This window comes from Apteryx rowi, unplaced genomic scaffold, assembly GCF_003343035.1.
Source record: "Apteryx rowi isolate R43461 unplaced genomic scaffold, aptRow1 scaffold_83, whole genome shotgun sequence".
Classification (NCBI taxonomy): domain Eukaryota; kingdom Metazoa; phylum Chordata; class Aves; order Apterygiformes; family Apterygidae; genus Apteryx; species Apteryx rowi.
The window spans coordinates 995,356-1,016,220 of record NW_020451127.1 but is presented as its reverse complement, the minus strand read 5'-3'; the positions used below and the strand labels follow the sequence as shown (position 1 = coordinate 1,016,220).

Genomic DNA, 20,865 nt, shown 5'->3' with positions numbered 1-20,865 from the left:
GGGTACCTGCTGCATCCGGGGCCGAAAGGGGCCGAAACGGGAGCGGGATCCCGGGGGGGGTCGCTGACCGCCCCRCGCCGCCGTTGCAGAAGGACCCGGGCTACCTGCAGCAGTGGCTGGAGGCCTTCGTCATGAACTTCGAGAAGGTCATCGGCGTGCACTCGCTGGAGCCGCGGAGGTGAGCGGAGCCGGAGCGGGCCTCGGGAAGCGGGCTCGGGAAGCGGCGGCGCCAACCCAAGCCCGCCGACGCCGTTCTCTCCGGCAGGCCCGAGGAGGCGCCGTCGGAGATCCCGCTGCTGCCGCGCGACCTGCTGCAGGCGCTGGGCCAGCAGCTGAGCCAGTGCGCGGCCCAGCTGGGGCGCCGCGAGCCCCCCGCCGCCCCCCTGGGCCAGGCCCTCCTCCTCCTCAAGTTCTTCATCATCGTCTCCAGGTAGGGCGGCTGTTTTTCCGCTATTCCGGAGCCCCACGCGGATCCGGGTTCCCCCACACACACCCCATCCCACCCTCCCAACCTCAACTCCGTATCGGCTGCCTGCAAGCAGGAGATAAGGCCGGGATGGTAAGTGCCTCCACGGATAGCTCTGGAGTCGGGATGGATAGCTCCGGAGTCGGGACGGATGCCTCCGGTCACCCCGCCGAACCGGAGCTCGTCCCTTCCCCGCTCGTCCCGCGGCCGTAGGGATTTTCCTCCTCTTCGGCGGGAGGAGGGAGGTTGCCCCAGGACGAGCCCCCGGCGCCGGATGCCGCCGTCCCACCGGCTCGGCTTTTCCTAGAGGATGGGGAGCAAGATGAGATTTTAGGGGTCTTTTCCGAGCGGGAGGTGCCGTGCGGGGAAAAGCTCCCCCTTTCCGCTCCCCCTTTGCTTTCCGCCGCCCAGGAATCTCGAAAACATCCGGAGCGACAAGACGCCCGGCTTCGTGCCGGAGGTGCTGAGCCTGCTGCGGGCCTGCGCGCGCCAGGTGAGGAGCCGCCGAAATCCGGCCGCCGGCGCCGTGGCATCATCGTGCCGTGGGGCTTTTTTTATTATTATTATTTATTATTATTATTTTTTCCCCCCCCACGGCAGCTGCAAAGCGATCCGGAGCACGACGCCGGCGCCGGACCGCCGCTGGAGAACGTGGCGGCTTACGCGCTGCACCTCTGCGAGTGCCTCCTGGATCCCTACCAGACGTGGCGGCGGCAGCTGAGCGGGTGAGCGGCACCACCGGCATCGGCACCGGCACCGGCCCCGGCCCCTCGGCTCCCGCTCACGRCTCTCCCCGCCGCCCCTCTGCTCCCAGGGAAGTGGTCAGCGTCACGGAGAAGAGCAAGTACAAGTTCGCCCCGGCCCCGCTGCCCGCCGAGTTCGGCGCCTTCTTCCAAGGTAGGTGCCGGTGCCGGCGCCGCGTCTCCCACTTCTCCCGCGGGCCGGACCCCGGCACGGAGAGGCGCATCCCGCTGTGCGCAGCGGGAGTCGTTTCTGGTGGGTTTGGTGCTTCTGCAGGCAGGACCCCGGGGCGGGTATAGGACCCCAGGAGCAGATATATGGCCCCAGGGGCAGGTATAGGACCCCGGGGCAGGTATATGGCCCCAGGGGCAGGTATAGGACCCCGGGGCAGATATATGGCCCCAGGGGTGGGTATATGGCCCCAGGGGTGGGTATATGGCCCCAGGGGTGGGTATATGGCCCCAGGGGCAGGTATATGATCCCAGGGCAATTATATGACGCAGGGGGCAGGTCTATGGCCCCCAGGGCAGGTATAGGACCCCGGGGCAGGTATAGGACCCCGGGGGCAGGTATATGGCCCAGGACAGATGCATGACCCCAGGGACAGGTATATGACCCCGGGGCAGTTATATGACCCCGGGGCAGATATATGACCCAGGAGCGAGTATAGGACCCCAGAGTAGGTATAGGACCCCGGAGCAGGTATATGACCCAGGAGCGAGTATAGGACCCCAGAGTAGGTATAGGACCCCGGAGCAGGTATATGACCCAGGAGTGAGTATATGACCCCAGGGCGGGTATAGGACCCAGGAGCAAGTATAGGACCTTGGAACGGCTATATGACCCCAGAGTGGGTACAGGACCCCGGGGMAGGTATATSACCCAGGAGCGAGTATATGACCCCAGGGGGCAGGTATAGGACCCCGGGACAGATATAGGACCCCGGGACAGATATAGGACCCCGGGGCAGATATATGACCCAGGAGCAGATATATGACCCAGGAGCAAGTATAAGACCCCAGGGGACGGGTATAGGATCCCGGGGGGTAGGTATAGGACCCCAGGGCAGGTATAGGACCCCAGAGCAGGTATAGAACCCTGGGGCAGGTATATGACCCGCTGCCCCAGCCCGTCCCCATCGGAGGGACGCCGGGACAGCCGAGCGGTCGGCATTCGCTCCCCCACCTGCGGCTTTTCTTTCCCAGCTCCRTTCCCGGCTCGTCTCCCCGCTCGCGGCGGGGATTTTGCAAGGCTCAGAAAYGCGGGTCTCGGCTAACCCGCTTTTCGGGGACTCCCCGCGGTTCCCGGGAAGGAGGCAGCGGCAGCGCGGGATTTCGGCTCGGGGGGAGGCAGCGAGGGACCCTTTTCCAACCCCCCCCCGGCTTTCGGGGGGAATTCAGAGCCCGTCCGCTTTCACCGGAAAGCAAAACCGTTTGGCGTCCGGTCTAGGGGCTTTTTCCCCCCTCGCAACGGGTTAAAAGCAAGAATTTTTAGGCCGACCGAACCGTGATTTCCCGTRGTTTTTGAGCGAGGTCGGGAGAGCTGGCGGAAGCGTTTCCAGCCTCCTGCCGAAGCAGCCTTGCCTCTTTTTTTTTTTAATTTCCGAGCGTTTTTCTCCCCACCGTGCGTCCGCCGGAGATAAATGGGTCTTACGCGGCGGCGGCGGCGTGTGACAGCCGGGATAACTCCGGCGCTGGCGAGGGCACATCCCCGGCAGCGGCATCCCCCGGGGCCGTCCCCTCCGGAGCTCGAGGCTTGAGTTTTTCCAYGTTAAAAAAAAAAAATTAGTAGGTTTTATCAAAATCGCCTAGCGCGGACCGTAACGAAAGAGGAAACGGCGGCGCAACCGCTCCGCAAACGCCGCTCCGATCCGCTCTGCCGGCTTCGGCCGCGGTTACGGGCGGGCGGAGGCCGGGTTTCCTGGTGCCGTTGCATCCGGGGGAAGCGCGTTGCTCCCCTTTTTTGGGGAGAAACTCCTCGCTTTCCAGCGCGCTTTCAGCTTTTTAACTTTTGCCTCGTTTTAAAAGGCGCCGGCGCCGCGAGAAGCGATTCGGTGGGAGGGAGGGCTGTGACTTCGGGGGCCGGATCTGCGGGTCGCCGTCCTTTTAGCTGGATTCTTTTTATTAATTGCAGAGTTTTAGGGATTTAGGAATATCTTTGGATGGAGGGGACCGGAGATTAGACCCGCCGGTCGGACGTTGGGCCGTGGGTGGGCGGAAAGGCGCCGTGGCTTCCCGCCGGGCGTCAGCCCCCGCTTCCCCCCCCGGGGGAAGCCCCGCGCGTTGCGATTCGCCTGTCTGATGATCCGCGGTCCCGATCCCCGCTCGGAAGCGGCCGCGAAAACCACCTAAAACTCCCGAGGAGCCGCCCGCCGGCGCCCAACCGCCCGCCGGGAATCCCCCGTCCCGCGCCGAGCCTCGAACTCGGCCCCCGGCCGGGAGCAGCTCGAGCCACCGCGGCTTTTGCAGCTCCACAAGCGACACGAGTTTGGCCGTGCTCAGGCGCCGGAGCGGCACGCAGCGGTGTGCGAAGCCGCGGCGTCCGCTCCGAACCAGGGTGGGATTCGGGGCTTTGGTGGCGGTGGGCGGCTACGAAAGGGAATTAACGGGTTTTTATTTCCCACCCGCCCTGAGTCTTTCCTTTCCCGTCCTCGCAGAGAGTTTCCAGGCCAGCGTGCAGCTCCCGGATGCCCTCCAGCTCCGGCTCATCCATCTTTTCGGGGCCATCCTCTCCGGAGCCAAGGTAGCGGCGGGGTGGGGGGCCGCGGCGCGGGAAAGCCGGGGCGGCTTCGTTAGCCCGCGTCGGTTCGTTACGGAGCGGGCCGCGAGGGCGGGACGGCGGCGGAGGGGGGAGCATCCAGAAACCGGTCCCGAAGTCTACTTGCGTGGGAGATGTTCCCATGGGAATGAACACCTTGCTTCGCAAAAGCTGTCGGAAACGGCGCGCGAAATTCGAGCCTGAAGGCGCCGTATCGCCGGAAAGGGTTGACGTTGAGACGGGCTTGAAGCTGAACCGGCTACCGGTCCGGCTCCGGCGTCGCCGATGAGAGCTTCATAAATCAACGCCGAGCGCAAACGTGTTAGAATTAACTTAACGTTTAAGCTCGGCTTGGCGAATAGCTCGAAAACGCGCTTTGGCTTAGTTTGCATCCCGGGTGAAGGGTTGCAAATGGGAAATGCACGGCGGTAGCGTCTCTTGCAAAACCCGTAGCCCGCGGGGAGCCCGGCCGAGCCACCCCCCTGAGCGGCCGAAACGCGGGATTTTTGGGCAGCAGGACGGGCGAAGGCAGGGGGTGGAGGGGGGGGGGGAGCGGCCAGCGCCGGGCTCCCCCGCATCTCTGCCCCCCTCCCCGCTGCCCCCGTAGCGCAACGCGCTGGCGGCCGTGACGCCGGCCTCGGTGGAGGTGCTGCTGCTGGTGCTGCGGCGCTGGGGCGCGGGGACCCCGGCGGCACCGGCGGCGCCGCGGCGGCTGCTGGAGCTGACGCTGCGCAGCGTGGTGGCGGCGGCGCACGTGCTGCACGGCGGCGCCCGCGCCGCACCCCTCCGCTCCCTCCTCCACGGCTACTTCACCGTGCTCAACGCCGACCAGCCGACCCCTTGCCCGCGCCGCGCCGCCGCTCTCGTCGCCCGCCGCGTCCACATGCTGGGTAAGGTGGTTCGGGGATTTTTTTTTGGGGGGGGTGTCCGCGGCGCCCCGCGGCATCCAACCCGCCGCGCCGTGCAGACGCCATCCCCGCCATGCTGCGCTGCGACGACCGGCCCGTGCTGCAAGCCGTCTTCCTCAGCAACAACTGCTTCGAGCACATCATCCGCCTCATCCAGAACAGCAAGGTACCGCCGCGGTCCGCGTGCATCCCCGCTTTCCCCATCCGCGGTCCCCTGCGGTGCTTTAACGCCCCGCGTCGCTCCGGGGAGACTCCCCCCCCGCGGCGGAGGCTGGCAGCACCGGCGGGCGTCGGATGCTCAAGCCTCTCTCCCGCTTCTCTCCTTCCCGTCTCGCTCCGCGGCCGGGCGCCGCTTTCCCCGACGCCGCTCTGCGGACAGCTCTACCTCGGCGGTAAGCGGGAGGAGGACGAAGGCCCCGGCGAGCTCTCGGCGCCGTCGCAGCCCCCGGAGGTATCGCGGCGTCCTCGTCCGCCGCGTCCTTCCCCCGGCACGAAGCCGGGGCTCGGGGGGAGAAGTGGCTCCGGTTTATAGTCGGCCGCCGCGTGGAAATCCTCCGGCGGGCGTCGGGTCTGCCCGCTCCTGCCAGGCTTTTCTTTCTGCCTGCGAGGAGCAAGAAAACGGGGCGATTTCTGCCAGCCCCAGCAAACTGAGGGGCCACGGTTAAATTAACGCGCGCGCAGAGCGCTGCTCGCAGCAGCGTTCCGGTGGGTTTCTCGGGCCGGATCCCGCTGCCGGCTCTGCGTCGCTCCCGCGCCGCGCGCGTCCGTCCGTCCGGGCTGGCGCCGCCGACCGCGTCTCTCCCCGCCGCTCAGGTCTTCGAGGGCAGCGCCGACGCCGTGGCGGTCCACGCCGTGGCGGTGCTCACCTCCATCATGAGCAACTCGCCGTCCGCAAAGGTGGGCCACGGAGGTGGGAACCGGCCTCCGAGAGGTGCTCGGGCTCTGGGATGCGGCCGGATTGGAGGATTTCTTTTTTTTTTTAACGCCTGCTGGCTTGCAGGAGGTGTTCAAGGAGCGCATCGGCTACTCGCACCTCTACGAAGTGCTGAAGAGCCAGGGTCAGCCCAGCCAGCGCCTGCTCCAGGAGCTCCTCGACATGGTGAGGAACCCTCGGGGGCTGTGGGGTCTTTCCGGGATTTTTCCAGGTTCTTTGCAACCCCTCCAGCCAAGCCAGGCAGCCTGAGGCTGCAGGGAGCAGAGCCCCGCGCGGGAACGGAGCGGAGGCGCCCGTCTCCCTGCTATCCCGCAGCCGAGATGAAACCATCCTACTTGGCATGGGGCCGGTCGTAGGAATAGCGCGTTCCTCAGCGGGAACGGGTCAAATAAACACTTTTCTCCCTAACGCCGAGCTCTCTTCTATATAAGGCGAGGTGCTCGCGGCGGAGCACCGTCCGCGTCCCCCATCCCTGAGACTTTCCCGTCATCCGCCTTCCCCTCCGGCCTCGACTCGTGCTCGGCTTCGGCCGCTTGGAGGGCCCAAAAGGTCTCCGAAAGGCTCCTAAGGGGCCGGTGTCTCCACAGGCGGTGGAAGGCGACCACGGCTCTTTCCCGGCGCGACCCATCCGCAACGAGCAGCCGCTGCTGGTGCTGGTGACGTGGCTGCCGGAGCTGTCGTCGCCGGAGCTGCAGGTCTTCGTGGCGAGCCGGCTGCGGCGGCTCTGCGCCGCCTCGCTTCCCGGCCGCCTCACCTGCGTCAAGGCGGGCATGGTGGGCCGGTTGCTCTCCGCCTTGGGCTCCTCTCCGGCGTTGCCCGCCGCTTGCGCCCAAAACCTGCTGGAGCTGCTGCAGGCGCTGGGCAGCCTCTCGCTGCGGCCCGGCGAGCTGCGGCAGCTGCTGGAGCTGCTGCGTGCCGAGCGGGGCCGGGGCCGGCACGCTTACGCGGCGCCGGTGATCCGGGCGCTTTCGGGAATGGCGCGGGCCGAGGGGCCGGCGCGGGCGTTGCGGTCCTTCGACTTGACGCCCAGCATGGCCGGCGTCATGGTGCCCGCCATCCAGAAGTGGCCCGGCGGCGCCTTCGCCTTCCACGCCTGGTTGTGTCTCAGCGACGAGCCGGCGCGCGAGGTCGAGCCGCCGGCGGGACGCAGGAGGAGACAGCTCTACAGGTGAGGCTGGTGGACCTGGAGGTGGCCACCCTGTCCCCGTCCCCGTGGGCTCGGGTCATCCGGCCGCAGCTCCGCCGCCGAGGATGAGGATGGAGCGTTTTCCTCCCGCCCACCCCCGCCGCAGCTTTTTCACGGCCGGCGGCACGGGCTTCGAGGCGTTCTTCACCGCCGACGGCATGCTGGTGGTGGCCGTCTGCACCAAGCGGGACTACATGACGGTGGCGCTGCCGGAGTTCGCCTTCAACGACTCGGCCTGGGTGAGCGTCGCGCCGCCGCGGGTGGACGGACGGACGGACAGACGGCGTCCCCCGGCGCTTTGCACCGGGCTGACGCCGCGCCGCCGTGCCTGCAGCACTGCGTCGACATCGTCCACGTCGCCGGCCGCCGGCCCTTCGGCCACAACGTGGTCAACATCTACACGGACGGCCACCTGCGGAAGACGGCTCAGCTCCGCTTCCCGTCCTTGCACGAGGTGAGCGGGGCGCCGGCGGCGGGGAAGGCGCCGGGCGGCTCCCGCGGCGTGCCGGCATCGTCCCCGGCGCTCGCGGCACCGCTCCCTCCTGCAGTCCTTCACCTCGTGCTGCATCGGCTCCGCGGGACACCGGACCACGACCACGACCACGGCGGCGGCGGTGGCCGCCCATGCGCCCGAGCTGACCTTCGCCCCGCACCCCGCGCTCTGCCGCTCGCAGTCCTTCCCCGCCTCGCTGGGCGCCCGCGCCTGGACGCCCGTGCAGCCGCCCACCGAAGGGGTGGTGTCCACGGCGGCGGCCGGCAGCCAGGACACCGAGTGGGGCACCCCAACCTCCCTCGAGGGCCACCTGGGCTCCGTGGCCATCTTCTACGAAGCTCTGCAGCAAGCCCAGGTCAAGGCGCTCTTCTCCGCCGGTACGTCGGGGCGGGAGAGCCGCGGCGCCGGGGCACGGCCGAGGGCTCCGGCGCGCCGGCTGACGCCCACTTCCCCTCCCTCCCTTCTTCCCTCCCTCCAGGTCCCAACGTCACGTCGCCGCTGAAGCTGGAGGGCGATTTCGGGGAGCTCGCCAGCAAGCTGTTGCTTTACTACACCCCGCAGGTGATGGGGCGCCCGCGGCACGGGGACGCGGCGGGGTGGCGGGGGACGGTTCCCCCCCCGCCCCAATCGCCGCGTGCCGTGTCCTCCCGGGGCGCCTGTTCCCTCTTGCTAGGCCTGCAGGAACAACATCTGCCTGGACCTCTCTCCCAACCACGGCTTCGACGGGCGGCTCACGGGACACCGGGTGGTGAACTGGGACGTCAAGGTACGCGGGGTGGCCCCCGGCCGCGGCACGTCCCCCGGTCCCACCAGGACCTCTGCTACGCGGCGTTGTCTCCCCCCGAGGACCTGCCTGGCCGGGTTTCGGGGAGGTTTTGCGCGCTCCTCGCCCTCTCCACCGAGCTGGGCTGCGGCGGCGCAGGGAAACACGTGCTTTTCGGGGAACCCGTTTTGTGTCCGTCGTATAGGATGGCTCAGAGCCTTTGCCGGCTGCAGGACCCAGGTGTCCCCAGAGCCGGGAACGCGGGGCGGCGAGCCCAAGGGAAGGCTCGGGGGGTCCCTGGCTCCCGGCGCGCGTGCAACCTCCTCTACGCTGCCGCGCGAGGCCGAAGGCAAAGCTGTGCCTCTCGCCTGCCTCCCGCAGGATGTGGTGAACTGCGTGGGCGGCATGGGCGTGCTGCTACCCCTGCTCGAGCAAGTGGTGGCCAAGCCGGAGGAGTCCGGAGACGAGCCGGAGACCAACGACCTGGTGGGTCCCGAGCTGACGTCCTCCAGGAACGCCCAGGGCATGCTCATCCCGCTGGGCAAGTCCTCAGGTGAGCCCCCTTGCTGGCATCTTTCGATGTTGTTACGGGCAAATTAGTCATAAGCCAGCAGTGCCTGCTCTCCTCTGGCTCACCTTTGTGTGGAGTCTCTGGTGTCTTATAGTAGGGTTGGGCCCATGCAGGCGCCTTCCCCTTCGTAGGAGAAATAGGCTCCGTTCCGTGACCCAGCGGCTAATTTTCTGGCAGCTTGTAGCAATTGAGGTTTCGGGTCAAATTAGAGGGAAATAGGTGAACAAGCTGAAAAGTTTGCGGAGAGGATTGAAGGCGCGGTTCCTTGTAAAACGTGGCCAAATACAAGATAACACGCGGGGTCGTCGGGGTGCCCTGTGCGAGGGGGTGCTCGGCAGCGCTGCGGGAACCACCCGGAAGCAGCATTTGCAGCTCCCTGCTGGATTTTGCCCGCTCCCCATACCTTGCAGAGAGCCGGCTGGAGAGGAACGACGTGGCTGCCTTCCTGCTGCTGGTGAAGAACTTCATCCAGAACCACCCGGTGAACCAGGAGAGCCTGGTGCAGTGCCACGGGCCGGCCATCATCGGGGCCCTGCTGCAGAAGGTGCGTGGGCGGCGTGGGGCCGGGCGTTGCAAAGCCGTGGGGCGGCCGGCCGGGCTGCAGCCTCCTCCCTCGCCCTCGCCAGGTCTCCAGTTCGCAGCTGGATATGAGCCTGCTGATGGCCTCGCAGATCCTCATGGAGCAGGTGGCCTCTGAGGGCAGCGGCCTCCTGCTCCACCTCCTCTACCAGCACCTCCTCTTCGACTTCCGCATCTGGAGCAACAGCGACTTCGCCGTGCGCTTAGGTGAGAGCCCGGGGCTGCCCGCCGGCACCCGCCGGCCTCCCCACGCCACCCGTGCAACCCGCTGCCTGGGGTCTGCTCCATCGCCTCTGCCCGCAGGTCACATCCAGTACCTGGCCAACATCGTCAAGGACCACAAGCAGCGAATCCGCAAGAAATACGGCGTGCAGTACATCCTGGACTCCATCCGGACGTACTACGGGTGAGCAAGGGGCCGGGTTTGGGCACGTTGGGTTTTCCATCCTCCACGGAGCCAGCGAAGGCAAGCATAGGACCTTCCACACCCCATGGCCCCAAGCCCGTCCCGAAATCCCACTCAGCATCTAACACGCCGAGAGCTGCAACCCGTCAGCCCCAAAATCCACCCCAGCAGCGCTCTTCCAAGAGCAGGGAAGGATAGGGCCAGACCCTCCCGGTGCTTCCCCAAAATAGTCCTCCGGTGTCCTGATCCAGAAGCGATGCCATTGTTTGGTAGTTGTCACGGGGTTTTTCCACCTACCCATTTGTCCCCGCACCACTTTTTTTTTTTTCAAAACTGCACAAATGTTTCAGAGCCAAAATATCCTGCAGCGAGGAGCCCCCCATCGGTCCCGCCGGCTGCACGGGGAGCCACCTTGTCCGTTTGCTCGGACTCCACCGAGCCCTAACGTGGTTGAATTCTTACTAGCTTAGAGAATTTTGCAGCTTCAAAAATCATAGTTTCTGCAACAAGCTCATGCCCTTTTCCTGCCTGATGCGATCCATTCCCGGAGCGAGCACTGGGGTGCTGACACAACACATTCCTGGAGCGAACACTGGGATGCTGGTGCGCTGCAGGAGACCCAGGCTCGCAGGGCAGATGCTACCAGGGGACGGTCACACCAGGCTGGCTTGGCGCTGCCCCAGCTCCTCAGGGTCCCGTAGCAGGATTTGGGATCCCACTGGACCTGAGCGATGGTCCCAAGAGCAGGAAGAGCCCAGCGGGAGAGACCCAAGGAAGGGGTGGATGGCTGTGGCCGTCCCCAGCCCCAGCATGTCTCGCCCCCAGAGCCCCCAGGGAGAAGCCCGCAGCGACCGACAACATCAAGACGGTGCAGACGTCCCTCTTCAGCCTGGTGAAGGACTTCTTCTGCAGGAGCTTCTCCGCAGAGGAGATGCAGAGCTTGCTGAGCTACGTGGCCGCAGCGCAGGACGAGCAGCAGGTACGGCGCCGAGCGACCCGCGCTGAGCTGCGCGTGCCCCGCTCTTGTTGTGCTGGCCACGCAGGAGGGGATAAAACCCCAGCCAGCAAGCAGGGCGTGCAGAGAACTGACAGGCTCACTGCACGGCTGGCCCAGAGCTGCCTCTCCAGCCCTGGCAGCAGCGTGAGCCATGCCCATGCCCGTCCCGACCAAAGCAGCCAAGATGCTGGGCTGGCACCATGTGGTCATGCCCCGGCCAGCAGCCGGGCACGTGGAGGTGGTCTGCAGCCAACCCCATTGCCCGCAGGTGTGCGGAGCTCTGGAGGTGATCCACAGCCTGCTGAAGGGCTCGCCTGCCCAGGAGCAGCTCTTCGCCTTCCTCTTTGAGCCAGGCAGTGTGGAGGTCCTCTTCTCATTGCTGGTGCAGAAGAAGTTCTCAGATGAAGTGCGAGAAAGGGTCTTCAAGGTGAGCCAGGTCCTCCACGGCAGCCCCGCAGCCGGGGGCTTTGCGCCAGTGGGATTTTGTGCCCTTCCACCTTTCTCCTTCTCTCCAGATCCTCTACAAGATGCTCAAGTATGAGAAGGTCCCCGAGCGCAGCAAGAACCGCCTGAAGCTGAAGGACATCGGCTACCAGGGGCTCATCGCCTGCCTCAGTGACATCCCCACCTCCATGCTGCTCTTCCGCTGCCTCTCGGAGCAGGTCCTTGGCGCAGGTACCGCGTGCCCCGCGGCAAGCACGTTGGCTGCAGCCCCCAGCACTGTCCGAAACGTGTGCCATGGTGGGGTGGTTGCTGCGGGTCCACCACTCTCAGCTTTTGAAGGTGCTCAGCCCGTCTTGGAGCTGGTGCCCAGCTGGGCTATTTGGGGGAGGTCCGGGGCTCTTTGGTGACTTTTGGGGGACGGGAGGACCCACCACCACTCTCTCTCCTTGCCCACAGACCCCCCCAACTACAAGGACCTGGTGGCCGTGGTTTACCTGTCCCATCGTGCCGAGCTGACCGTCCGTCTCGATATCTGCCGTAAGGTGAGCGGAGCCCGCAGGTGCCAGGCAGGAGCATGCGCCTGCCATCCCTCAGAGGGTCCCCTGTCCCCGAGGGGCTGCCCAGAGCCGTAGTGACATTGTCTGCTTTCTCTCCCCCTCCACTTGCAGCTCTTCCACTTGATCTACTCCCAGCACGACATGGTGAAGCAGCTGGCGAAGCTGGCGGGCTGGCAGGACACGCTCACCAAGCTCTACGTCAAGGAGTCCTACGAGTCCCGCCAGCACAGCCTCAGCAATTCGGGCAACGGCGGCTGCCTCGAGCTTCTCCGGCTCGTGGACTCCCCTGGCAAGGAGGCCAGCAGGGAGGCACCGGAAGACACCAGCCCACCACCCGCCGACCTGCAGGAGCTGGACGTCTTCCTGCCGCTGGGCTATGAGGCCTCGGACCATGAGCTCTCAGAGGGCTTCTCCGACCACTCTATCTCCCCGACCGGCCGCACCAAGTCCTTCCATTCCTACAACTTCAAGTCCTTCGACTCATCAGACCGGGCCAGCCGCTCTTCCTCCAACCCCGGGGACCACGGGGAAGGTCCCACTGGGGATGGCCTCCCGTTCGACAGCGTCTACCAGCCGCTCTCGCCCTTCTCCACCTCGCCATTCGACCTGGGGCTGGACCTCACCAGCACCAGCTCCATCGCCACAGCGGAGAGCGGGAACCAGACGCCGGCCAGCGGCCCTGGCACCCCATCGCCTCTGGAGACCTTCAAGCCCTTCCCAGGGCTGCGAGCTCGCAAGAGCTCGAGTCTCTCCAATGTCCTGGACGAAAGCAGCTACCAGGACGCGCTGCCCTGCGACAACATCTCCAACACCAGCAACCCCCAGGTAAGCCACTGCCGCGGGGCAGCCCGAAATGTCCCGCCACGACCTGGAGATCTGCTGCCCGACTTGGGCACTCGCCGAGCTCGGTCCCCGTCGGCACCTCGGGTTCACGCTCTCTTTGCTGGCAGCAAACGCCCGAGGAGGAGCTTTGCAACCTGCTGACCAACATCATCTTCTCGGTGACGTGGCGTGGGGTGGAGGGCTGGGACGACGCGGCCTGGAAGGAGCGCGGGCAGGTCTTCTCAGTGCTCACCAAGCTGGGCACGGCCTGCGAGCTGGTGCGGCCCCCCGACGAGATCAAGCGCAGGTGAGCGGCTGCCAGGTGCCGTCTCTGCCCCACCACCCGAGGGGGACGATGCTGCTCCTCTTCGCCCATCCGGGAAGAGCCAGATGGGGGTGAGGAGGGAGATGGGGTCCCCTCGCAGCCGCTTGGAGGGCGCAGGGGTCCGGGCCGCCTTGCCGAGCTGCCGGCTTTCCCGCAGCCTCCTGGAAATGATGCTGGAGTCAGCGTTCACGGACCTGAAGGAGTCAACGCCGACCACCCTGCCCGGCCTCACCCAGAACGCCCTCAAGCTGTTGCGACTGCTCCAGGACTTCTTGTTCTCCGAGGGACACAACAACCAAGCCCTGTGGAGCGAGAAGGTGACCCGGCCTGGGACATGGTCCTAACTCTAACCCTGAACTCTAAACTTAACCCTAAACCCATAATGCTAAACCCAAGCCCTAACCCGAAACCCATAACACCAAGCCCTAACCCGAAACCCTAACTTTAAACCCTATCCCTACACCTTAACCCTAAGCCCAACCCTAACCCTAAATCCTATCCCTACGTCTTAAACCTAAATCTAAACCCTAACACCAACCTATAACCTTAAACCCTATCCCTAACCCCAACCCTAAGTCTAACTCTAAGCCCTAGCCCTAAGCCCTAACCTTAAACCCTAACCCTAAACCTAACCCCCAACCCAAATCTTAACCCCTAACCTGAACCCTAAACCCTAAACCCTAAGCCCTAACCCGCTCCAAGCAAAGCAGGACTCCTGGCTCCTGGCTGCTGGAGGAAGCCGATAAGACAGCGGGCGATCAGGAAAGGTCCCCTGGCTTTGCGCCCGGCTGGCCGCAGAGCCGGTGTCCCCAGGGTGCTGCACCCGGGGGCTCACTCTGCCTGTCCCTCTGCCCCCCCCAGATCTACGAGGGGGTGAACAACCTGCTGGACAAGCTGGGCGTGTGGTACCACCTGGCCAACGGCACCTCCGATCTCAAGGAGATGGCCCAGACGGGCCTACGCATCCTCGTGGGCTACATCATGTTGCAGGACCCCCAGGTGCACCAAGCCAGCCAGGACATCCCCCCCCGGGGATGAGGGGACACCGGGTGGGAGCTGTGGTCCCGTGCTGACGCCCAGGCCTGTGTCACCTCCCCAGCTGCACTCGCTGGCGTACGTGAAGCTGCACAGCCTGCTGCAGACGGCCTCAGCGCCCCGCAAGGACGAGGCCTGCTACCTCCTGGGCAAGCTGGAGACCCCGCTGCGGCGCTCGCTGGATGCCAAGTCGGAGACCTTCTCCTGGCTGGTGCCCATCATCCGCACGCTCATGGACCAGTGCTACGAGAGCCTGCAGCTGCAGCACTTCTTGCCCTCGCTGCCCCCCACCAACGGCAGCCCCACTTTCTACGAGGATTTCCAGCTCTTCTGCAAGACCGCCGAGTGGAGGGGCTTCATCGAGAAGCACGTGGGTGCCTTGGGGACGATGGGGAAGGGGTGTTGCCGGTGCCTTGCCGAATGTCCCAGAAACACCTCCCCTCTCATCCCGGCTCCCCCGGCAGGTGCAGCCCACCATGGCCCAGTTCGAGATGGACACGTTCGCCAAGAGCCACGACCACATGTCCAACTTCTGGAACGCCTGCTACGACGCCATGATGAGCAGCGCGCTGCGGCGGGAGCGCGACAAGGCGGCAAGCCGGCAGACGTTCCAGGTGCCGCGGGCGCCCTGGGGCCGGGTTCCTGGCCGGCGTCCGCCCAGCGTCTCACCCTCGCCGCTCTCTCCGCAGGAGCTGGTCCTGGAGCCGTCGGCCAAGCGCGCCAAGGCCGAGAACGCCCGTCACGCCAACGTCCTCAAGCAGGCCGCCAACCACCACAGCACCGTGCTCAAGCAGTGGCGCTGCCTGAGCCGCCTGCTCTCCTCGCCGCGCTCGGCGTGGGCCGACCGGTGAGCACCCGCTGCCCCCGCGTGCCCACCCTGTGCGGGGGCCGTGGGCCAACTCACCTCCTCTGCTCCCCCAGGAACCCACCGGAGACCCGCTGGAAGCTCTCCAGCGCCGAGACCTACTCCCGCATGCGGCTGAAGCTGGTGCCCAACCTCAATTTCGACCAGCACCTGGAGGCCAGCGCCCTGCGGGACAACCTGGGTGAGGGAGGCACACGGGGACGGGCCACGGGACGCCGCGGCAGAGGGTGACGTGTCCGGTGTGGGCTGAGCTGACCCCGCTTCTTGCAGGAGCCGATCACCTCCACAACCCCGCCGAGTCCCTCCCGCTCGCCATGGCCAAGGAGGCCAAGGTGAGCGAGCTGAAAGATGACCAGCTGGCTGAGGAGGACCTCCCTGTCTTGGACAACCAGTGAGTGTCTCTGTCCTCTGCCTCAAGGCCGGTGGAGAGCACAACCATCCTGTGGCTGCTCGTGGTTTTCGGACCATGTCACCATCTCGAGGATGGTCATGTCCTTTGGCTCTGGCCACCTGGAGCCTTGGGGCACTTGCACTGGCGGGTTGTGGGGCATGGTGGGGTGTGAGGCCAGGGGCTCCTCACCCCTGGGGTCACCCCACGTTGTCCAGGACTGAGCCCAAGGAGCAGAGCCAGCGGGAGAAGCTGGTGATCTCGGAGGACTGCGAGCTCATCACGACGGTGGCCGTCATCGCTGGCCGCCTGGAGGTCACCACCCAGCACATCTACTTCTACGACGGCAGCAGCGAGAAGGAGGAGACAGAGGAAGGTACGGACACGCGCCTGGGGCACTTTCGTCCCAGGAGAGCACCTGGCCGCGACAGGTTAGGAACAGGGAAAGGGGCGCAAAAGCCCAAATCTCTGCCAGCGCTCACAGCTGGTCCCAGAAACGTTGGGACACGTGGGGATGGGTGCAGATCCCTGCAGCAGAGGGGACGATGAAGCCCCCATCCCTATTTCCCTGGGGTGCTGGCCTTTCTGGGGTGGCTCTGCTTGGAGCAGGCTTGTCCCAGCACCCGAGTCGGTCCCTGGGGTTGAAGCTCCAGCTCCTGGGTTGTCCCACGTCTCCCTGCACCATCTTGGCCAGGTGCATGGGCAGGGGGCCTGGGCGGACAGCGAACCCGGCGTGGTTTTGCGCTTCTCCCCCATCAGGGATCGGCTACGACTTCAAGCGCCCCTTGTCGCACCTCCGCGAGGTCCACCTGCGCCGCTACAACCTGCGCCGCTCCGCTCTCGAGTTCTTCTTCATCGACCAGGCCAACTACTTTGTCAACTTCAAGAAAAAGGTGAGGGCCGATGCGTTGCCCGAAAGCCCGCCCTGCTGAGCCCCGGCGGCTTGGAGGGACGTCGGGATGGGGACCGCGAGCCGGGAGCGCTCCACGCTCTCGCCTCCACGCCCCAGGTGAGGAACAAGGTGTACTCCAGCATCCTCGGCCTGCGGCCGCCCAACCAGATCTACTGCAGCAGCCGCTCGCCCCAGGAGCTGCTGAAGGCCTCGGGGCTCACGCAGGTACCAGCGTCACCGCCGTCTCCCCACCGACGGCGCCCCTGCAAAGAGGAGGGGTGGCCCTGTGCCCCCTGCCCCCCATGGCATGACGCCAGGGACAGCATGGGGTGCGGAGTGACGTCCCCATGGGTCAATCCAGGGCATCCCACGCTGCCGGGATGCTGTTCCCGCACCCGTCCTGCCTCTCAGCCACCCTCTTTTTGGTCCAGAAATGGGTTTTACGGGAGATCTCCAACTTCGAGTACCTCATGCAGCTGAACACCATCGCAGGGCGCACCTACAACGACCTCTCGCAGTACCCCGTGGTAAGGACCCTTCGCCGCAGCCACCACCAGTCCCCCTTCGCTGGCCGGGGTGGTCACCCACGTCCCCTCTGCTCCGCAGTTCCCCTGGATCCTGTGCGACTACGTCTCGGAAACGCTGGACCTCAGCAACCCGGCCGTGTTTCGGGACTTGTCCAAGCCCATCGGGGTGGCCAACGAGAGGCACGCCAAGGACGTGAAGGAGAAGTGAGTGCCCACACCGCCACCACGGAGGAGGAAGAGGCCGGGGCAGGAGCATCCCTCTTGGCTCCCGCCCGACCCCTTGCATCGCCCCCTCCAGGTACGAGAGCTTCGAGGACCCCACGGGCACGATCGACAAGTTTCACTACGGCACCCACTACTCCAACGCCGCCGGCGTCATGCACTACCTGATCCGCACCGAGCCCTTCACCACGTTGCACATCCAGCTGCAGAGCGGCCGGTGAGCGCCACGTGGTCTCGCAGCGCCCCGGAGCCGCTCGCGGAGGCTCGCGGGGGCCCGCCGGGTGCCGATGGCCTCCCTATGCGCCGCCAGGTTCGACTGCTCGGACCGCCAGTTCCACTCGGTGCCGGCGGCGTGGCAAGCCCGCATGGAGAACCCCGTGGACGTCAAGGAGCTCATCCCCGAGTTCTTCTACTTCCCCGAATTCCTGGAGAACCAGAACGGTACGAGGTGGCCCCAGGGCCCGCGCGGGGTGCCTTCGCCTCTGCCCCAGCGCCACGGGGGTCCGACCGCTGCCGGCTCTTCCCGCAGGCTTCGACCTGGGCTGCCTGCAGATGTCCAACGACAAGGTGAGCGACGTGGTGCTCCCGCGGTGGGCCCGCTCCCGCGAGGACTTCATCTACCAGCACCGGAAAGCCCTGGTGAGATGGCCCTCTCCCAGCGCCCCCCTCTCCTTGGCTTCCCTCATCAGAGGGGATTTTTTGGGGGACAGCACCACCCCCCCTTGACGCCCTGCCTCTGGACAGGAGTCGGAGTACGTCTCGGCCCACCTCCACGAGTGGATCGACCTCATCTTCGGCTACAAGCAGCAGGGCCCCGCCGCCGTGGAGGCTCTTAATGTCTTCTACTATTGCACCTACGAGGGTGAGCCGTGGGGCCGGGGCGGGCAGGGGAGCACGTGCTGGTGTCCCCGTCCCCATCCCCATCCCCGTCCTCATCCCAATCCCCAGGGGCCGTGGACCTGGACGCCATTGCCGACGAGACGCAGAGGAAGGCTCTGGAGGGCATCATCAGCAACTTCGGGCAGACGCCCTGCCAGCTGCTCAAGGTAGCGATGGGGAGGGCAGGCGGGCGTCCGGATGGCCGTCCCAGGCCACGGGATGTCCCCGTCCTCACGGGCGCCCTCTCGCCCCGGCAGGAGCCCCATCCGGCACGCCTCTCTGCCGAGAGCGCGTCCCGCCGCCTGGCCCGCCTCGACACCCACTCGCCCAATGTCTTCGAGAACCTCGGCCAGCTCAAGTCCTTCTTCGTGGAGGTGAGGGCCACCCCAGGCAACGGTGGACCGTAGTTCTCCGGGTGGAAGGACGGACCTGGGGGGGCTCAGGGATGGGGCTGGCGGCAAGGAGGGCGCTGACCGGCTGTGGTTTCCCCACAGGGCATCAGCGACGGAGTGGCCCTGGTGCAAGCCGTGGTCCCCAAGAACCAGGCCCATTCCTTCATCACTCAGGGATCCCCCGACGTCCTGGTGAGCGCAGGGCTCGCTCACGGGCCGTGGCTCAGTCCCGCACCCAGCAGGGAAACTGAGGCACCGGTCTGAGCCGCTGACCCCAAGGGAGCCAGGAACCGAACGCCCGGCTCCCGGGTGCGGCGGGAGCCCCATCCCACGTGATCTCCATCTCCGCCTCTCCCCAGGTCACTGTGAGCGCCAACGGCTTGCTGGGGACCCACAACTGGCTGCCCTACGACAAAAACATCTCCAACTACTTCAGCTTCACCAAAGACCCCACCGTCTCCAACGCCAAGTGAGTCCAACGCGTGCCCGGCGGGGTCGGCCCCTCGTCCCTTCCTGGAGCGGCTCTGGCATCGTACGGACGCTGGCCCGGACCTATGAGCTCTCTGGGTGCCCCAGGTCCACGGGGCACGTGGGCAAGGAGCAGGTGGCGATGCCGGCTCTGCCACTGTCGCCCGTTGTCCTCCCCGGCAGGACGCAGCGCTTCCTGCAGGGCCCCTTCGCCCCCGGAGCGGACCTGTCCTCCCGCACGCTGGCCGTGTCGCCCGACGGCAAGCTGCTCTTCAGCGGGGGCCACTGGGACAACAGCCTCCGCGTCACCGCGCTGGCCAAGGGGAAGGTGGTCGGCCACATCACCCGGCACATAGGTACGACGCGGCGGTGGCGGCAACCTTCGCTCGGCGTCCCCTCCGGCGTGGGGGCTCGTGGAGCCACGATGGGGCTACGTCCACGGGGTCTCCAGTCCCGGAGACCCAGCGGGGTCCCTGGTCATGGTGGGACGGGGCTTGCAGCTCACCCCTCGTCTCTCCACCAACCCCACAGACGTCGTCACCTGCCTGGCGCTCGACCTGTGCGGCATCTACCTCATTTCTGGCTCCCGCGACACCACCTGCATGGTGTGGCAGGTCCTGCAGCAGGTACCGGGGAGCCCGCACCGGCGTCCGTCCTTCCTCCCGCGCTGGGTGGCTCCGTGCCCCGAGCCCTTCGGTGTCCCTCGCTCCCGCCGGCTGGCTCCTGACCAGTTCTGGTGCCGAATCCGGACCTCTGAGGTCTCCATCTCTCCTCGTCCAGGGTGGCTTTTCCAGCGGCCTGGCCCCCAAACCCGTCCAGGTCCTCTACGGCCACGACGACGAGGTGACGTGCGTCGCCATCAGCACCGAGCTGGACATGGCCGTGTCGGGCTCCAAGGTGAGCGGAGGTGGGCGGCACGGCTCATCCCTCCGGACCTTTTCCCCCCTCCCGGCAAAACGCCGGAGCCACGTTGCCCTCCTCCGCAGGACGGCACCATCATCATCCACACCGTGCGCCGGGGCCTCTTCATGAAGTCGCTGCGGCCGCCCAGCGAGAGCTCGCTGCCCGCTGCCATCTCCAGCCTGGCCGTGGGGCTGGAGGGCCAGATCGTCGCCCAGACCGCCGTGGGAGAGCGGTCCTCCCTGAAGGTGAGTCCTCCGGTGCGATGGAGAGCCTCCACCCCAAATAGGCCCGGTGCCACCACGCTCTGGGGAAGTCTTCTCCCAGGAGAGGACAGTGTCGCATCCCCAGTTCCTTCCCAAGCCGGAGCGGGATGCCACCTCCTTCGCAGCTTTGCTCTCCTTTTCCATCATCTTCCTGTGTTCCTTGACCTTGCTTGCTCTGCAGGTTGTCTCCTGTCCCTGTCCTGCACGTCGGTCCTTGATCCCCCTCCCCACCGGTCCCCAACTCCCCATTTCCTTTTCCTTCAGGATAAGTTTGCCCTGCACCTCTACTCGGTCAACGGGAAGCACCTCTCCTCCGTCCCGCTGGACGAGCAGGTGACGGCCATGTGCATCACAGAGGACTTCGTGGTGCTGGGGACCATGCAGTGCGGGCTGGAGATCCGCGACCTGCAGAGGTAGAAGCTCGTGCCGGCTCCCGGTCCGGCCTCATCCAGGGCCGGCGCACGGGCGCTGCACCGGCGGCGACGTCCGAAGGGTGCGACGCCCCCATCCTCTCGCCCTTGCAGCCTCCAGGCGGCGGTGCCGCCCGTGCCCATGCGGGTGCCCGTCCACAGCGTGTCCGTCACCAAGGAGAAGAGCCACATCCTGGTGGGGCTGGAGGACGGCAAGCTCATCGTGGTGGGGGCAGGACAGCCCGCGGAGGTAAACGCGGCCCGGCCCGGCCACCGACGCTGCCTCCGAGGGCTCGCTGCCGACCCTCGGCGTGCCGGCAGGGCCGGGGAAAGGCGGTGGTGGCCTCGTGGTGGCCTCGCGTGTCCCCGTCCTCCATGCGCGTGGCTGCGCTCGGGCGCTCCACTCGCCCTCCTGCTCCACAGGGAAGAGAGGGACCAGAGGGGCTGGGTATGGGGAATGGGGGATGGAGGGGGGCAAGGGAAGGGGATTGGGAGGGAGATGATTGGGAACAGGAGGAGATGGGGTGGGATGGGGAAGGGGAAGGGGATAGGGAAGAGGGTGAGGATGCAGAAGTGGAAGGGGAAGGGGACAGGGATGGGATGGGGATGGGATGGAGAAGGGGAAGGGGACGGGGATGGGATGAGGATGAGGAAGGGGGCAGGGATGGGATG

General features: G+C 66.2%; 1 protein-coding gene across 2 annotated transcripts in view; it reads left to right on the top strand.

The window, feature by feature from the left end:
- The window catches only part of NBEAL2 (neurobeachin like 2), a 25,206-nt gene that overhangs the window by 2,461 nt on the left and 1,880 nt on the right, over positions 1-20,865 (top strand). The window contains exons 2-54 of one of the 2 annotated variants that reach the window (XM_026089798.1): positions 90-178; positions 266-430; positions 878-959; positions 1,067-1,191; positions 1,281-1,363; positions 3,864-3,949; positions 4,572-4,854; positions 4,932-5,038; positions 5,252-5,323; positions 5,686-5,769; positions 5,873-5,971; positions 6,394-6,974; positions 7,099-7,231; positions 7,327-7,446; positions 7,541-7,862; positions 7,964-8,046; positions 8,159-8,251; positions 8,630-8,801; positions 9,230-9,363; positions 9,446-9,605; positions 9,702-9,804; positions 10,630-10,783; positions 11,070-11,228; positions 11,317-11,476; positions 11,702-11,787; positions 11,914-12,627; positions 12,753-12,931; positions 13,107-13,266; positions 13,811-13,948; positions 14,049-14,354; positions 14,449-14,598; positions 14,674-14,831; positions 14,906-15,030; positions 15,120-15,240; positions 15,456-15,613; positions 15,997-16,130; positions 16,247-16,354; positions 16,561-16,656; positions 16,736-16,860; positions 16,955-17,095; positions 17,189-17,319; positions 17,408-17,517; positions 17,623-17,740; positions 17,827-17,924; positions 18,015-18,131; positions 18,252-18,341; positions 18,509-18,618; positions 18,801-18,973; positions 19,149-19,243; positions 19,398-19,514; positions 19,604-19,765; positions 20,048-20,196; positions 20,308-20,443. In XM_026089798.1, coding sequence (XP_025945583.1) covers positions 90-178; positions 266-430; positions 878-959; positions 1,067-1,191; positions 1,281-1,363; positions 3,864-3,949; positions 4,572-4,854; positions 4,932-5,038; positions 5,252-5,323; positions 5,686-5,769; positions 5,873-5,971; positions 6,394-6,974; positions 7,099-7,231; positions 7,327-7,446; positions 7,541-7,862; positions 7,964-8,046; positions 8,159-8,251; positions 8,630-8,801; positions 9,230-9,363; positions 9,446-9,605; positions 9,702-9,804; positions 10,630-10,783; positions 11,070-11,228; positions 11,317-11,476; positions 11,702-11,787; positions 11,914-12,627; positions 12,753-12,931; positions 13,107-13,266; positions 13,811-13,948; positions 14,049-14,354; positions 14,449-14,598; positions 14,674-14,831; positions 14,906-15,030; positions 15,120-15,240; positions 15,456-15,613; positions 15,997-16,130; positions 16,247-16,354; positions 16,561-16,656; positions 16,736-16,860; positions 16,955-17,095; positions 17,189-17,319; positions 17,408-17,517; positions 17,623-17,740; positions 17,827-17,924; positions 18,015-18,131; positions 18,252-18,341; positions 18,509-18,618; positions 18,801-18,973; positions 19,149-19,243; positions 19,398-19,514; positions 19,604-19,765; positions 20,048-20,196; positions 20,308-20,443 — 8,154 coding nt within the window. Of the gene's footprint in view, positions 1-89; positions 179-265; positions 431-877; positions 960-1,066; positions 1,192-1,280; positions 1,364-3,863; positions 3,950-4,571; positions 4,855-4,931; positions 5,039-5,251; positions 5,324-5,685; positions 5,770-5,872; positions 5,972-6,393; positions 6,975-7,098; positions 7,232-7,326; positions 7,447-7,540; positions 7,863-7,963; positions 8,047-8,158; positions 8,252-8,629; positions 8,802-9,229; positions 9,364-9,445; positions 9,606-9,701; positions 9,805-10,629; positions 10,784-11,069; positions 11,229-11,316; positions 11,477-11,701; positions 11,788-11,913; positions 12,628-12,752; positions 12,932-13,106; positions 13,267-13,810; positions 13,949-14,048; positions 14,355-14,448; positions 14,599-14,673; positions 14,832-14,905; positions 15,031-15,119; positions 15,241-15,455; positions 15,614-15,996; positions 16,131-16,246; positions 16,355-16,560; positions 16,657-16,735; positions 16,861-16,954; positions 17,096-17,188; positions 17,320-17,407; positions 17,518-17,622; positions 17,741-17,826; positions 17,925-18,014; positions 18,132-18,251; positions 18,342-18,508; positions 18,619-18,800; positions 18,974-19,148; positions 19,244-19,397; positions 19,515-19,603; positions 19,766-20,047; positions 20,197-20,307; positions 20,444-20,865 lie in introns of those variants that run through there. The other variant, XM_026089799.1, reaches the window with a different exon arrangement.